General features: G+C 43.6%; 1 protein-coding gene across 4 annotated transcripts in view; it reads right to left on the reverse strand.

The window, feature by feature from the left end:
• LOC308118776 (mitogen-activated protein kinase kinase kinase kinase 4-like) overlaps positions 1 to 17,226 on the reverse strand; it is an 82,280-nt gene that overhangs the window by 40,407 nt on the left and 24,647 nt on the right. For all 4 annotated transcript variants that reach the window (XM_080478325.1, XM_080478324.1, XM_080478323.1 and 1 more), the window contains exon 3: positions 2,464 to 2,520. In XM_080478325.1, the coding sequence (XP_080334451.1) occupies positions 2,464 to 2,520 (57 nt within the window). The remainder of the gene's footprint in view (positions 1 to 2,463; positions 2,521 to 17,226) is intronic.

Consider the following 17,226-nt stretch of genomic DNA (forward strand, 5'->3'; position numbering starts at 1 on the left):
GTGGAGTCTTTTCCTGTCCTCGGCTTCGCTCCCTGCCTCCGTTTATGGAGCAGGAAGTGGAATGTGGGTCAGTGGACACAAACACAGAAAACATGGAGAGCTTTTGCATCGGTGACACGTGAGAGTGTACGAACCGATGGCTCACACACATGCTAATAAACGTCCCATGGAATTGGTGTGTTTGAGCTAAATCTTAAACAACCCCAACGCAAACAGCTTCCTCTGGCGCAACCGTCGCTCTTGGCAGGCGTCCACACTAAATGTTTATTTTAGAGAACGGCTGAACCCTGCGGAAAAACGGACCGCTCCGAACGTTTTGGAGGAAAAAGGAGAAAAGTAACTGCGATGCCTTGGAATCCCAACATGTGTGTTTCTCTTCAGGGAATCAAGCTCGTGCACATTTCCATGAAACTTTCCTGACGCTTTCGTCGGTGTTCTCCTTGATCCTGACCGATCTAAATCGCATCATTAATTCATCGGACAATTTTTGTGTATAAATTCCACTTTTTTAAATATATAGAATCCTTCCATTTTAAATTTGAAGAGCATGAACATCGGCAGTGACCATAATTAGTATTGTGCAGCCTTAATGGCAGATTTCAAATGACGTAATTTACAGAACTTTTACAATAATTCAGATCAAAATCAGAAATCAAAAAATAATAGGTTTTTAACTCAAGGCTATGATTGTGTTTAAGAGCCATATGGAGGACTTTTGCAACATTAATGGATTAAATTCTCTTTGAAAATTAAGAAAATTAATGAAATCAATGATCCAGTTTTTATTTAATGAACTGCCTGAACTTGATACTTTATTTCAGACATATCTATATATATATATATATATATCTCATAACTTTCTACATATGTACAGATTATGTAATTACATCTGAAAAGGAAGGTCAATTCCCAGTTTGGCAGAATAATAGAAATATGATAAGATTGGTTAAGAAAAACATAATCATAAACTATCAAAATGTTGATGAATTGAGTTGTATACAATGCAGGAAGATATTGGTAAAGGTCGAGGTCATCGTAACGGCTCATTTATAAAAGTTGGACACGCAGACAGACACATACGAAGCCTTTTGTCCGTTCATCTCATCTGCATTTCTATCCATCTACGTATGGATACGGATCAACAGAGCAGTACCACCACTAACCATACAGGGGCAGTGTAGCCACCAACAGACACGAAGAAGAAACAAAGTCAGCCGAGCAAGTCATCAAATGCAACTTTCTGAAATATTAGAAATGCTGCTCGCCGTCAAACCCGACCTGAGTTCATCACTGCGATCTCTTCAGCTGTCGCCATGTTTTACAACTTTTACAACTTTGTTGCCACGGAAACTGTTTCCAGACTCTTTAATCAGAGCTGACCCCCAGTGGACGTGTGCTGTAATGCGCATGCCAACGTAAGGAACATAAAGAAGTATAAGCAGTAGTAACAAAATTCAAAGTTATAATTTCTACGTGTACTTAGTAGAGCCTCAATGAGACTTCAGTCAAAACCATCATATTTTAATTGAAGGATACACGTCTTCCTTGTGTCTCGATTTGCTTCGATCCTTTACTTGTTCATGTTTTAAAACATTGCAGTCATTTATATTTGATGTCAGACGTGACACATTTGGGACAAACTTTACATGAACTAACAGGGATTTCTGGAGACGGAGCTCAAAACCAGCAGGGGGACTAAAACGCAGAAATCCTCTTCAGATTAACCAACACTAAAGGTCTGCTGATGCGCCCGCCCCCCTCTGAGACGTCTGCAGGAAATGTTTGCCAACCTCAAGTACGCGTTTGTGGATGTTTCTCCTCCTGTCTCATTCAGCGAGAACGAATAAGGCAGGAAAGTCACGAGCTGCAGCTTCATCAGGCTCGCAGGAGGATCTTTTGCATGTATACACAATTCCAAACACTGGCTCTGATTATGCGGAGACACAAGGGCCCCCTGGCTTCGACTTCGTGGAAGCTCGCTTCAAAACATCCACACACACACACACACACACACACACAAACACACACAGGGACCGTCACTTTTTGAAACTGCTCCTCTAAGCTGCCCTCCGGAGTGGGAAAATCTGTTTAGCTTTTAAACACCAACTGAATTTATTCAAAGAGAAACAATTCATGGTATTTCAAGCCATTATGAGTCCCACTGTTTCAAATGATCAACGTGAGGGTGGAAAGTAAAAGGACTAAAATAATTAACTAATTCGGCTGTAGTTTATGAATCACAAAAAACAAGATTAATTGCTCATCTGCAAACTCCCCGATACTAGGTGAAGATATGTTCAGTAATGCGATAACAATATGGTTTACAATAAAGAGCTATGTAGAGGTAATGTCCTCGTGATTTCAGATTTCTTCATCCAAATAACTGCTTTTTACCCATCAGACCATTAAACTCTTAATCCGTTCAATGTGCTGTTTTTATGAATTAATCGGGATTACACTGACCTCCGTGACGTCCATGACCTTGATGGCCGCCAGTTGTCCCGTCTTAACATGTCGACCCTGGAAATGAAAGAGAAGAAGAGAAAAACGTAAATTTTTGCTCCACTGTAACATAAACAGCATTTATTCATCCGTGTCGATATCATCCATGCATTTTTTTTTTCGTGCTGTGTTACAGGAAGCAAGAAGAAGTGACTAATTTCAAGCAAAGGGTTGGCTCTCGCACCTCACAAAGAGAAAAACACCGGCCCAACATTCTCCTCCAGACACCCAATATAGATCATCTTAGCACTAACTAATGTGAACCTTGAATCCACGCAGAATCACAGCTGACAGTAAAATGTGTCAAACCCAGCTCCAACAGCATAATCCCAAAATGTCAACAGTTGATTTATAACAGTGTGAATGTTTAAAGTCACACGAACATACAGCATAGTTTAGTATCTTCTAAATGGTGAAGGCGGGCAGCAGTGCATTAAAAAGGTTTCAGGCAAAACAAGCATAAAAAAAAAAACACATGGGAAAATGTCAATACATTAAAAAACACAGAATCAAGGAAAGACATTTTTAGACATGCAAAGTTGCTAAAATAATTGTCTGTTGCTCATAAATTAAAATTAAGTCCATCATCATTGTCACTAAGCAACTTCTTAAAAGAGTCCAGTGAAACCAGGATTTTGAGTTTCAGGTCTTTTTGTAGATTTGAGGACGATCAGATGTTTGCATGACTGGAAAAAGTGAAGATCAACAACAGAAAACTCGAGTATTTCTGTTAAAATCCTTCATGTCTGAGTTCGTGTAGTCGTCTCTGAACCGCCACGCTATCGGGTTCCCTTTGTGAGAGAAGGCCCGGCGACACCTGAGCCCCCGATACCCCCTGTCCCTGTATGACAGAGCGACGTCTACGGCCTGAGCCATGACAGACGAACACATTTGGGTTTAGCCGGAGGGGGGGGGGGGGGGGGGGGGTGTCTGTGCGAGTGTGTATTGAATCCCGAGAATGCAGGAAAAGGTCGAGTAAAAGACGAGAATGACAGGAGAACAAAGGATGGGATGAAAAAAAAACTACACAGGATGACGATAAATCTTTTTAAAAAACGAACTCAACATTTGTTATTTGTTACTTCAACGTTGGATTATTATTACAGGTGATTCTCAACTACTAAACTAACAAGTCCCAGAACAATATGGACTGGGAGTCATGTCCCAAAGCAAATTGGCAAAAGAGGGATTGCGAATTGGGCAAAAATCTAAATATGAAGAAGAAGAAAAAATTTAGAAAACAGAAATATTAAGATATTGCCTAAAGTCGTTCAGGTGCTTTGGAGTGTGCATGTTTTCCCGGTGAGTGGCAGGTTTTCCGGTTTAGTCGAAAAATCCCAAAATGTGTGTTCTGAGGTTGATTGGTGTCTGTAAATTTCCCACGAGTGTGTCTCTGTTCGCCGTTTCCCACAACATCGGCTGGGACCGGCTCTGGATAATATATCACCATGGAACCGGGGGGTGGAGAGCCTGCGCTTAACTAGATTCAGGTGTGTGTGTGTGTGTGTGTGTGTGTGTGTGTGTGTGTGTGTGTGATGACACATTTTATTATTAGCTGTTTTTCCAACTGATGCTTCAACCAACCCGACGCTCTCTAAATCATCGCTATGCATCTCGTCTTTGTCTGGCAGGAAGGAAGGTCACCTCCAACACAGACTGCAATAATTACGGATCTCGTCGTCCTCCGATCGCGAGCTCGGACGGACGCACAGCGGTTAAACAGTGACATCATGCTGTGGTTTCTTTGTTGAGAAACAGACTCACTCACACACACAACCGGCCGACAGGAGCGTCTCACACACACACACACACACACACACACACACACACACACACACACACACACACACACACACACACACACACACACACACACACACACACACACACACACACACACACACACACACACACACACACACACACACACACACACACACACACACACACACACACACACACACACACACACAAGGACAATATGGAAAAGGGGAAAGAAGGGACTCATTTTTTGATGTGCAGAAAAATACTCATCGCTTTTTCCTTCAGCTATAACTGCAAAAGCCTGTTTTCTTTTCATTGTTGCACTTCCTGCAAGCCCTACATGCCATTCAAATGTTTTGTTTTAGAAATGAATACAGTAATGAGACAGAAAGTAATAGAGAGTAACCGAGTAAAAGTGATCATTGGAGAGATACACAGTGATAGATTGATTATATTCGCCAATGAAAGTTGGTCGAGAAGGTTATGTTTTCGTCTGTGTGTATTTATTTATTTATTGGTATGTATGAATGTATTTTACCAACTTTTCACAAAAACTACTCTCCCAAATTGCATGAAATTTTCACCGATGATTTGTCATCATCCGAGGACCTATCAATTACATTCTGGGACATTAAAGGCTAACCGTTTCCGAATAAATTCCCCAAAAACTGCGAACAAATGTCGATATGAGCTAACGGCTATCATGCTAGCGATGCTAACTCGGTTCCGCAAACAAATGTGGCGTTGGCGAAGGTCCGCGCTCTAACGAGTGTAGCTCTAGTTGTAAAAAGTTTTCCTGCCGGCCAAACTGAACGTGCTGATCACAGCAGGGGTTTCCTCCCAGACAGCAGCAGAAGACCCTCGCGGCGATCTGAAAGTTGAGTAAATCTTTCTCCTGACTCTCGGATAATGTTTTCATTGAAGCTCTCAGCGATCGCCTCCCAGCTGACTCGGCCCCCAAGGATGATATAATCCTTCTGTCATCCGACTCTCGCATGACCCCCCCCCCCCCCCCACCTCCACCCCCACCCCCAAGTCTGTGAGCTAGCTCAGGTCTGCATGTGGGAGGTTTCCCTCCATCATGAAGGAGCCTGCAGCGTTCGAGGTGGTGAGGGCGGAGCATTGTCAGGTTTCTGTTTGCATCAGATAACTCTACACACTCGCATCGGGATGTTTCTTTGCAGAGATTTATGGCGTTTTGACTTTTATTTTCACAGGAATAATGAAACTATTCATCACAACACACTTAAATCTGATTTGAGGCATAATCAATAAATTAAACAAGGACTGCATGTAATTAGGTGAACATATAAGAAATAAAACATGGAAAGATTGCAAACACGAGACACCAGATGACATCACTTTCTAAATTTAATCCATCCAACAAAATGTCTCTCTGATCAGGAATGATGGACGCTCTTAAAACAGGAGTTCCTCAGGGTTCTGTTGTGGGTCCTCTTCTTTTTAACTCTATTCGTCCCCGTTTCAAGTGAAAATGCCAACCTTTCATTGGGGATCCGTTTACACGACACTGAAAACACAACTTTCTCAAAACAACTCCCAGAGCGAAACTTTTTGAAACCACACCGACCCCGTCGTGTGACAGAGGAAATCGCGACACTCGAGCTCCCTCCCCGTGAAGACGGCACAAACGCTGCCACTGCACTTGCACACCATTGCCGTAGTGAATAGTTCTTGCTCAGTAGAGGGATAACAACAATGGCAGCCTCCAGACACACAACATCAATCACTGGTGACCCAACCTTAAAACTACATTATCTTCTGCACGTCTGCCATTCCCGTGTTAACGGATAACATTTTCAAAAAGTTGCCGTGTGAACCTGAAACTTTTCTGAAACAAAAACGCAGAAACGCTGTGTTTTCACTTGAAACATGAGAAACGGGAAAGGAACTTAGACTCTCATCACAGTGAGAATATAGGAAGAACTGCACATGGAAGTGAACTAAGGCAGTTCAGCGGGCGAGGAAAAGCTCAGTCAGCAGTGCTAACGTGGGGTCAGAAGGTCACCTGATGACCTGATTCACTCTGTGAGACTTCACTTTTTCTTTGGTGCCGGGGTATGTACCACTGACTCAGAGGTTTTCCTCCCTCTGAGGCCAACAGTCACGTTAATCAGAAGCAGCTTGCCAATGCTTGCTCCAAAGGGATCACCAGCTGACTCATGTTCAACCACTATGAAGCCAGCGACCATATTAGGCAACTTCTGGATTTCGTCACATCCTTCCAAATTATCTTAGAATGCTTTTATATCTTAACTCTACCGCTCCTCACTATCAGAGGATGCCTCCACGAGTCATTTAAGCACCATTTCACAAATCTAATGCTAAGGATTGTATGTCTATTTTCAGTGCATCCAGTTAGTTACATATAAACTGTGTTTTTGCCTTTGATTCCTAATTTCTTATCCTCTGAGCTCATTCAGACTACTTTGAAGAATGAACTGCTCCCCTCTCACACATATACAACAGCAGGAACTTTCAAAATATAAGAAATTAGCAGCTTCCTAGAATTGCTGTAGAATTTACATAGAAAAGGTAGAAACGTTGGAAATGATGCAGTTTTCACATTGGGCCACTAGTGGGTGCCGTTTATATGCAATAAAACCACTTATGTATGCAGAGAGAACATTTAGGCTCCTTTAATCGGTCTCTCTTCGTTGTTTCGGCTCACTCAGTATCGGTTGTTTGTAGGAAAGAAAATGTTTCTCCATATGTGATCCACAGGATGTTGTAGTAACTGTACACTTTAAAGAAGTGCTGTTAAATTCAAGAGTGAAAGACACACACTGCATTCATTGTCATGAATGAATGAACCCTTCGTGCGTATGGGCAGAACCATTTACTACGGCCGTGGTCCCCATGGGCTGTAGCAGCATTTTCAAAAAAGTATACTACAAAGATATTTCTTTACTTTTAGACTTTACAATATTTAATACAAAAAAATGTAAAGAGTTTGAAAGTCATTCTTAAAATTTTCTTTTTGAATTTTTCATTTGCAAGAGATGGAAAAGTATATTAGAAATGCTCCGTGTTTGTTTGTTTGTTTTTTTCCAGCGGGATTATTTCTTCAACTGGTATTTTATTATTTCTTCATCTGGTGTTTTACTTGGTCCACCATCTGTCACCAGAGGCCATAAAAAGCACAAAACTCTATTTAACCTAAACACTCAGTGCCTTTTTTTTTTGTGGTATTTTATTTGCTGGAACATGATCCCACACATTTCCCAGCGGTTCTCAGAGGTTTCATCAATCTGCTGCTGCAGCATTTGAAGAGATTTGTTTACATGGCCGGTAATTAAAACGGCGATCGGCTGTAAACGAGGCCGAGGAGCGGCAACTTCCCTTTAAAGCTTCCTCCGCTCAGATGTCTCCAATTGTCCAGGCCAGAGACAAGCAGGATGTGACCCCGGAGCTCCTGAGGTAAAACCTGGGATCTTTCAGCTGGAGCTGGTGTGACTTTTGACCTCGGGTTTGAACTCAAAGGGGGGGGAGGGGGTCTGGATTCCTCATTACCATGGCCAAGTTAACTGTTCCCGAGAGGCCTTATGAAAAACTACAAACTTTTTAAAAACACTTGATCCTGCTACTAGAGGCTGATACACATGAAGGTTAACTCCTGCTACATTAGGTCTGATCTTTTCAATTCTAAACATTCATTCTTCAAAAACATGACATTTTGTTGTTACTCAGATGACTCATATTTTCTTAAACCCTCTACTCAAGCTGGATTGGACAGCCTCTTCTTAGATAATGAATTAGTAAAAGAATAGAAAGTCAAAGCCGTTAGTTTTAATGTGCACTCTAAAGGGGGGCAATGGGGTCCCGTGCAACAGTTTCTTGCTTGAATCACACCAATAATGCTATTTTCTCACCCTGTATTTCCACATTTACACTTGCGAATCGATAACATTCTCACGGCCTCAAAATCAGATTTCTCTACTTTTACTTCTTGAAATTCATTTTTAAGCTGTCCTGGAAACCTGGATCTGCTTTATGTGCGTCTTCATACTGCTGCCAGAAAACAAGGAGAGTTACGGCGAAGACGAGCAAAAAGAGGAAAGAGGGTGAATGTCACAGGGTTTAAGAAGAAGCCAGAACGACAACATGGTGTGTGAGTGTGTGTGTGTGTGCAGTAGATAGAAGCCAGATAGAATTAAAGCGAGGGAAGAGAGGAACTGCGTGACTTCCCCCCCAAGGAAATGCCAGTGAAGTGGAGTCATTCTGGACCAACACTCACACACGCATAATAATCTGATGTCAACACATCTACATAGTTTGTGTTGAGCTCAAATGTGATTAACCGTGTGTGTGTGTGTGTGTGTGTGTGTATGTGTAGCCTACTTCTTCTATACTGGTGGGGACGTCAACCTGATTGCACACTAACTCATGTGGACAGAAGCTGGGGTCCCCATAAGAGGAATCATCAGAAGTAAAGACATGATTTACGGTTAAACGGAGGGTAGAATACAAGCAATGTAATGTCCCTGCAAGGCATGGAAACATGTGCGTGTGTGTGCGTGTCATGGTTTTTGGGACAAGGCGTTCTTTATTGCACCCCTCTGGGCTTTGAGGCAACGACAAGGAGCCAGGTGCAGGCTTTGACACACACACACACACACACACACACACACACACACACACACACACACACACACACACACACACACACACACACACACACACACACACACACACACACACACACACACACACACACACACACACACACACACACACACACACACACACACACACACACACACACACACACACACACACACACACACACACACACACACACACACACACACACACACACACACACACAGAGAGAGTCATCACTTTCAGTTGTGTGTGTGTAACTCTTGTGAAACTAGATTTCACTCATATAGCGCTCGATAGTCCCAAAGCATCGTTGCATCGTTAATCACGTTCAGCCATTCACACACACATTCACACACCAATGGAGGCTGCAGCCATGCAAGGCACTGTCACTCCAATGGAAGCAATTTGGGGTTCCGTGTCTTGCTCAAGGACACTTGGGCATGGACAGGCGGAGATGGGAATGGAACCCGCAACCTTCCGATCGAGAGACGACCGCGCTACCATCCGAGTCAGCCCAACTAGTTACTCTAGTCTCCCTCTGTGTTCCCAGTGGTAATGATGTGCAATTAGTTGGAAGTTACATCAGTCAGTAGAGGAAGATGCTCTATAATCTGGATGTTAATGGAGGAAGATGCTCTATAATCTGTGCTTCGATTCACTTGATTTCCTGCTGACGCACCGCCCTCAGCGCGGCGTGACGAGGTGGTGTGCAGAGAACACAACTTGTGCCGATGACAACAGGGTTAATGTGAAAAGCTTGTAGTGTTGAGTCACGTTTAGCAGCGCTCCCGGAGCTGGACCACAGCTGCCGCTCCTCACAGAAACAAACAGGGACGATGACGGGAGGCAGAGCGCGGTGACAGCCTGTAAACTATTAATAACGTCAAGAAGAGCTGAAAGGATGTTAGTGAGGCTTTCTGGCATCTACACCGAGGGGCAGTTAACGGAGATGATAAACTAATCATAAGTAAATATGAAAACATAAATCATCTCTTCGATTTTTTCTTATACAATAGTTTTTTTTTTTGCCATATTTCTTGGTTATTTCGGGTCGTTCCCAAGTTGAATCTTTTTAGTTAAACGCAAATTTCATGGTGCTTCTCCGTTAAAAAGACTCTTCTTTGAGACTTCTTGCCAACATTGTGACTTTGTGTGGATTAAAAAACAGGCTGCATGCCTGTGATAGTCTGCTCCTGATTCACTGCACTGATGTTTTTCCAAACGTGTCCACGACAATTGTGCTTCATACTCTGTTTACACCCTGTACTGGTTGGAGTGCAAACCATTAATTCTGACAACAATGCGCTCTGATCTCTTGATCTATACCTGTAAAACCTTCGTCTTAATGTCTTCACTCATATTCAAGTGTCCTTTTTGATGGCGTTGGGGACGAAGGCTCTCAAAACCATTTTCATTGATCCCAAACACCATTGACGTGCAATCCAAAAGCCAGTGCACAACAAAACTGTTTCCGCTTCACTTTGAATACGACGTTCTAACAGGACCCGCAATCCAGACTGGATTAGCATTTTCCCCACATAGAAGACGTCTAATGTCCTTCCACTCATGTGGAGTCGCTTTTTAATGGTTCTTCTTCTGATGTCAAAGTCAAAAGCAAATGTTGAAGAAGTTGATTAAATGTTGAGTGTTTTTTTTTTTTTTTTGCTGCCGTGTTGGCTCTGTTCTCAGTGTACAAATGAGGAGCTCTGTGTAAGTAGGCCAAGAAAACAGTCTGACTCTGGGGACCGCCACAGACAGACGGAAATAAAAAAGAGAGAAAGAGACAGAGAGAGAGAGAAGGAGGCCGGTCATTAGAAATGTCCCTCGAAGCCTCTGGAAACACAAAACACCTCAGGAAGGTTCAATATACATACATGAATTTAGATATTTATGTATAAGCAGTGCAGTGAAATCCAAGATTCAGTTTTGGACTTAAACTGACAAAAATAGGTGAAAATGTGCAAATATTAAAGTGGTGAGGTCTAACAGTGTGAGTAGAAGGTGAGACAGGTTGTTAAAGAGAGAGGCAGGCAGCATTAGAAAAGCATAGCCGCTGTAATTGGATCTTGTAGTAGTAAAGTGGGGAAGGTGGGTGGAGTGGGGTGGGGTGGGGGGGTTACATTCTGGGCACCGGTGCAACTTTCCATAACGTAATGGTGCTGTCACCCCATTTTTAGACACCCTGAGGCAAGACTGACCCGTCACTGAAATGGATATCTCTCAGACGCAGGCCACAACATCTGGGCTTCTCCACGGCCGTGAGGCAGCAGCCCAGGAATCGCAGAGATCCTCAAAAGAGCCACTCAAAGGCCGCTTTCACCCAACGATCAACAGTGGAGAAGAGGTTACTCTTATACTCTCTCTGTATGTATAGATAGTAACTCAAACCGTCTTTTACAGTTAGTATTTGAGGAGCAAACACACAGCGTCACAGCTGCACTTGGAGATGACTCAGGTTTGTGCCTCCAGCTGACGTTCAAAGTGACAAGAGATTTGCGTTCAGTGACTGTGAAGCCCGGCGACGGCCAGACACAAGGCCAGCCGAGCAGACGTCCTCCCTCACTGTCCCCTCTCAAGAGTGACATTCCCTCCATCAGCCCCGCTGAGCCTGGAGGATCAGCAAAGAAAACACGAGACAAAGGGAGGGAGGGGTGGAGAGAAGATGTGAAAGGCGAGAAAACGCTTCAAAAGGCACCGGACGAGCCAAAAGTGAGGACAGCGCAAAAACAAAGAGAAAATACTGGCCGAACTCAGGAGGGATTTGCTCGGATTTTGACTGCGACTTCATCCTCCGGCCAAAACACGTCCCGCTTATGAAAGGAGAGTCTCAGTTAAGACATGTTCAGAGGGAAGACCACCAACAACAGAAAGCTTTCTAGTTATGAAAGCCTTGGTTTGGACAGAAGGCCTCGTTTACACAACGTTTTCTTTTTTAATTCTATTTTTTGTCAAGAGAGATCAGACAGTTTTCATGTCAAATTCAAATCATCCAAAAACTACACATCTACATATTGATCTTTCAGTTACTGCGCTCCCTTTTCATTTTCAGATATTTTCTAATCAAGCATAAACACACACGACAACGTTTTCAAGTGAAAACTGAAAACGTTTGTTGTGTTTTGGGCGTCTGTTTACGCAACAATGTTGCTCGGAGTCACTGAAACGCCGCCCAAGGTTGAATGAACAGCGTTTTAGTGGACCACGTGAAACTTTGAGATTTTTTAAAATATCGTGGGCTAAGTTATCACCTTCTCCCTGCTTCAGTAAACTTTTCCCCAAAAGGTCTAAACTGTCTGGACGGGGCCCAGATGAAGCGGCCGAGCACACCGGGGAAATTAGCCGGCTGTCAGACGCCATTAGCAATGTTGGTACAGAGATACGGCGCCGAATCCGCCTCCACACGCCGCCCTCCTGCGTCCAGACGACACCGAGCGGAGCGACTGCTGGAGGGTCATTATTCCCTCTTAAAGGCTCATTAGTGCTCATCAGGCCTGACTGGGGGTGGAGGGGTGGGGGGGGGGGTGGAGGGGTGGGGGGGTGGGGGGGGCAGAGATATGAATCAGGGGAGAGTACACTATTAAACAAATCCTGTTAGGGAGGCCTGCTCGGAGGCTCCGGCCTAATAAATTGGAGGAAACAAGATAACACTTCTCGCTGAGGGGGACTTTAATTCAACAGAAAGGAAAATCCACACAGTTCTGTCTAATGACTGATGCATTGCAACCTCAAATGACAGTATTTTCTGTTACAAGCAGGCTGTAATTTGGGAGAACGGATGAAGGGACAAATTCTTCTTGAGCTTTATCTCCAATTTTAGTGATTGAAGCTGCTGAACCAGCAGGCCAGACAAAAGTACACTTGACTTAAAAATCTATGAAAATCCTGAAACTCAAAAACCTTCTCAATAGCTGATCCATAGAGGATATATTCATTTGTTATTACTTCTATATATTCATGAGTTTCATTCAACTTCAGGAGTGAAAACAGCTGGTCTCTAGTCCATCTGAGTCTGCACCACAAGATGGTGTATTGAGTCGACTCCAGAGTTAACAAGATGGATAATGTAACGACAGCTGAAGCTCTTGGCTATAAAACATTGATGTTTTCAATGAAATAAGCACAGTCTAGACACTATACCCAATCTGTGCTGCAGCCAACTAGAGATAAGAGCCAAAATAGCCAAGCAAAGATAAGCTGATAATGAAATTTCAAACAATGCCATCTCATATGCAACAGATGAATGATTGCCACTCTAGATGTCTCAGATCATAATTCCTCAACCATGATACATTCATGAGACATTAGACTGATGGCGTCCAGTAAAGGCCCAAACTTTAGTGAGAGATGAAAACCAGAGTATCAGTTTTAATCCTCTGGTTGGCTCGTTGCCTTCTGCAGCTCCCTCAGTGACCCACAACTCCAACAGCCTATTTCATCTCGATAAAACCTCCACCCACCACCTCAACATCAGACGAGAGGCTGTTTACAAACAGACGGTAGGAGTTCATAGAAGGGACGTTCAGAGCAGCAGATTATTTAGGCTCTAAGTGAGTTTAAAGAAAGGTTTCCGTTCAGCATATGGGCTAACATTCAGTAGGGATGAACACTAAGTGGCAGGAACCAACAGAAATCTCCATAGATTTGGTATCTGAGGGGTTCTAAAACATCTCACACACCTTCTGCTGCAGGGACGTTGTGTAGGCATCAGCAGCTTAGACTAGTAATTTCTTTAGTACAGTTTTGGGACTCTAATCCCCCTCGCACCCCAACGTAGGCTCCCAGACTAATTTTGAAGAGAAAGGAAAAAACGGAAAACACTTCAAAAATGCAAACGACACAAGCAAAAATTAGCTGTGAAATAAGAGGAAAATAACTCAGTCAAAGCGTGGCTGACTAATCCTCAAGGCCCAGGAAGCTGCTTATATTCAACCTGGAAACCAGCGCTGTGCTTAATCAGAGCGAGGCAATGCCAAGCTCAAGTGTTAACTCCATTAGCCTGTTAGCCCGGGATGACTGCGAGTTTGGCCTTTCCACCTTCTCAATCTAGTAGAGGGGGGACAACCGTTAAGCTCCTACCCTTTAATAGACATCTCATCTGTATTTGGATAGAACAAATTTTCCTCAGGGGTTAAAACACATCGTGAAGAAGTTATTTAACATGATTGTACGTTTCCCGAAAACACAACCGCTGTGCCAAAGAGCTTCGGGGCTCAATGGGACTGAGCTTGAACGTGACATTAAAATTAATATATCGAGTTTACTTCAGGAGCTGAATCCACTCCTGAGGTTACTCAGATGTGGAAAGAAAAGTTTGAACATTTGCTCTCACAAGACCCCTTTTCTTTGCTTTCCAACGCGTGATCAGAAAAATAAACAATCTCCACAGATCCGCAGAATCATCGGCCACCACCGGTCCAGTCAAAACAAATTTATGTCTGATTGCTGTACCAGTTCAGTTTCAAACTAGTCTATTGGTGGAGGGGTGAACCACCAAAACCATAATCTAGGAATTCCAGACTTTGAATATGATTTCATTTAAAACAATCAAATAAGGGCTGGACGATTTGTAAGCTATCAATTGCATCGCTGGGCAAAAACATTTGCTCAATGGTTTGAACTGATTCGTCCAACGACTTATTAGTTGAAATGCGTGATATCCTCACCCTTCTGCTTATACTCCACTGCAGTACCCACTATTTCTGCCTTTCGCTTTAGACTTTAACATGCCCGACTTGAACTTTCCACAATTTCAAAGAGATGAGCTCAGATTTTTCTGGCAGGAAACCCAAACTTGTCCATTTCGAGGGTAAAATTAGCTGGTTGTTGATTTCTCTTTAAAAGAGGTTTCGGAATGTTTGAGTTTTCCATATTTCTATTAATTTTAATTACGTCTGGGCAGTGCCAGGTTGAGGTTTGGGGTTAAAGAGATTAGTTTGTGAGAAATAATAAATGTTGGGATTAGGATATTTTCTCCAAGTATATCAATTTTGAAAGACAATGCTCTCAATAATGTCATTACTTTTTACGATGACACATCACTAGAGGTGGAAATCTAGATCATTGAATGTTATGGGCATTATCACAAAACACTCAATCAGGTGCGAAATACCCTGAATTAAACTATGAGAATACCTCAAAATAAAACCTGTGTCCATTCAAAAAGTTGATTTACTAAATATCTACCTGTTGCTTTTTAATTGAAGAATGCCACATTTTAATGTGACCATCCCGATGATGTCTGCTCAGAAATGCCCCAATAAAAACAATGAATCTTGAATGAATCCTTGTTGTTTAAAATCAGACCCTAGCGTTTAATCCTTGCTGGTTTCCATGTAAAAGCAGATTAAAACAAGGAAACCACGTTTGAAGCACATCCACCAATCACACAGTGTCTCTGCCGAGCGTCAAACGGGAGAGAGACGTCACATGGCCGGCGTGTCCGTCCACCCGTTCACTCCATCTGGGCGCGAGCGGACGTGCGGCATGTGCGTGCGATCGGCCATGTCAGACGCGGCTCGTTTTGATGACCCGCGCGTGCTGTGGCGGTCAGCTGCACGCCTGCTCGGCCCCCGTGTGTCTGTGCTGTGGGAGAGAGGCTGGTGGCCTACTTCTCCCCCCCCGCTGATGCAAGATGGCCACTAATACGGCGCTCTAGTCACACTCGGCCCAGCTGTAGAGGCACGCAGAGCGGCACGCCATAGAAACATGCCGATAAAGCATTTGCCTAATTGATTACACGTTAAGTGATTTATTTAAAAAAGGATCGCTGATGGCTCATGTTTCTCTCAAGTGCAAGATGACTCATCGGTTATTTAAACACCTTTAACAATAGAAAAAAGAGGAAATTTGACTTTAAAAAAAAAACAAATAATAATGCCTGGACAATTATTTTGCACAGATCATGAGACGACCTAACCGTTATCCCATAAAAAAAAAAAAAAGATAAAAGACTAAACATTTTTTGGTAATTGGGTCTTTAATGGTTGATGTTCTGTGACTGGAAATGTTTCAGCCTTCGCCCTCTCTGGACCTAATTTCACATCTTTTGTTCAGCGGCTACTGTTGCTCAACAACTGCACGTACAAAGTGTTTACACTGGAGGCAAGGCAGCACGGCGACCACAACAACAACAACCGGCATCCAGGCAACAATCCAGGAGGTGGAAACAAAGGAAAGGCCGCGCAACGGTGCTACCCAAACAAACTTTTCTTGTGATGGAGCTCGAATTTAAAGTGAAGAGCTTCGACAAACACTGCAAGACAGGATAAACTGTCCAACAGAACAACTTTTGTCTAAAAACAAGTGGGAATTGGTTGGAGTGGAAACCACGGGGGGACACAAAGACACCAGAAAGAGACAGGAAGGCGGGGCGATGCCCCGGGTGTGGAAAAACATATCGCTGTAGCTCTCTGGATCAGTTCCCAGGGATGATTCGGCCCTTTGATAGATGGTGCGCAGGGTACTGCGGTGTTTGGCTCTCTGGAGGAGCTGCCACATAAATGAAATCCTCCCAACGCACAATCGGAAGGAAAGGAAAGGAAATAAGAAGCGAGGGAGGGAGGACGTCTTCAAACGGAGCAAAACGGTGCCAAGGAAACCGATCGCCCCCCTCCCGAGAATCCTCCTCTCTGTCATTTTCGGCCAACGTCTGGACCTGGAAGCTCTACAGGAGGCCAACGTCTGCTGGTCATGCACTGCTTCACCTCCTCCACCCCAAAACCCCACCTCCACCACCCCCACTAGACAGGAAGCTGCTGCCAGATGAAGAGACAAAGTAACAGGAAGTGAGTGCTTTTTCTGTGTAATGATGCAACAGAAACAGCTTTTTATTTTCATGTGTCTTTGGGGCAAGTTGAAGATTTCTCTGCTATAATTTCTTCAATTGATGCTAACTACACCCTCTGCCTCTTGGAGACAAGGGCAGGGCGATATCCAAACCACTGGAACTTTCTACACTGGCATTTTTATCACCTCTTCAAAGGCCTGCCGGGGTAATGAATGGGGTTTATTTTAAAGAGAAACGGGGGGGGGTAGAGATGGGTGGTGACGGGTAAATATAGGGGGCCGTGTTATGGTGAGGAGCGAGTTCTGAAGCAGGTTTCACATTCACAGTGGGCCGCAAGAAGAGAGAGCGGATCTTTTTTCAGCGCGGCCGAGGGTGAGGCCCACTTAATTAAGACGGAGATGTTTTAGGAGCTGGTGAAAACATGCAGCTGGAAAAAAAAAAAGAGAGCGAGAGAGAGAGAGAGAGAGAGAGAGAGAGAGAGAGAGAGAGAGAGAGAGAGAGAGAGAGAGCGAGAGAGAGGGAGAGAGAGAGAGAAGTGGGGTGATGGC

The sequence above is a fragment of the Lipophrys pholis genome (genome assembly GCF_963383615.2).
Source record: "Lipophrys pholis genome assembly, chromosome: 13".
Taxonomy (NCBI): domain Eukaryota; kingdom Metazoa; phylum Chordata; class Actinopteri; order Blenniiformes; family Blenniidae; genus Lipophrys; species Lipophrys pholis.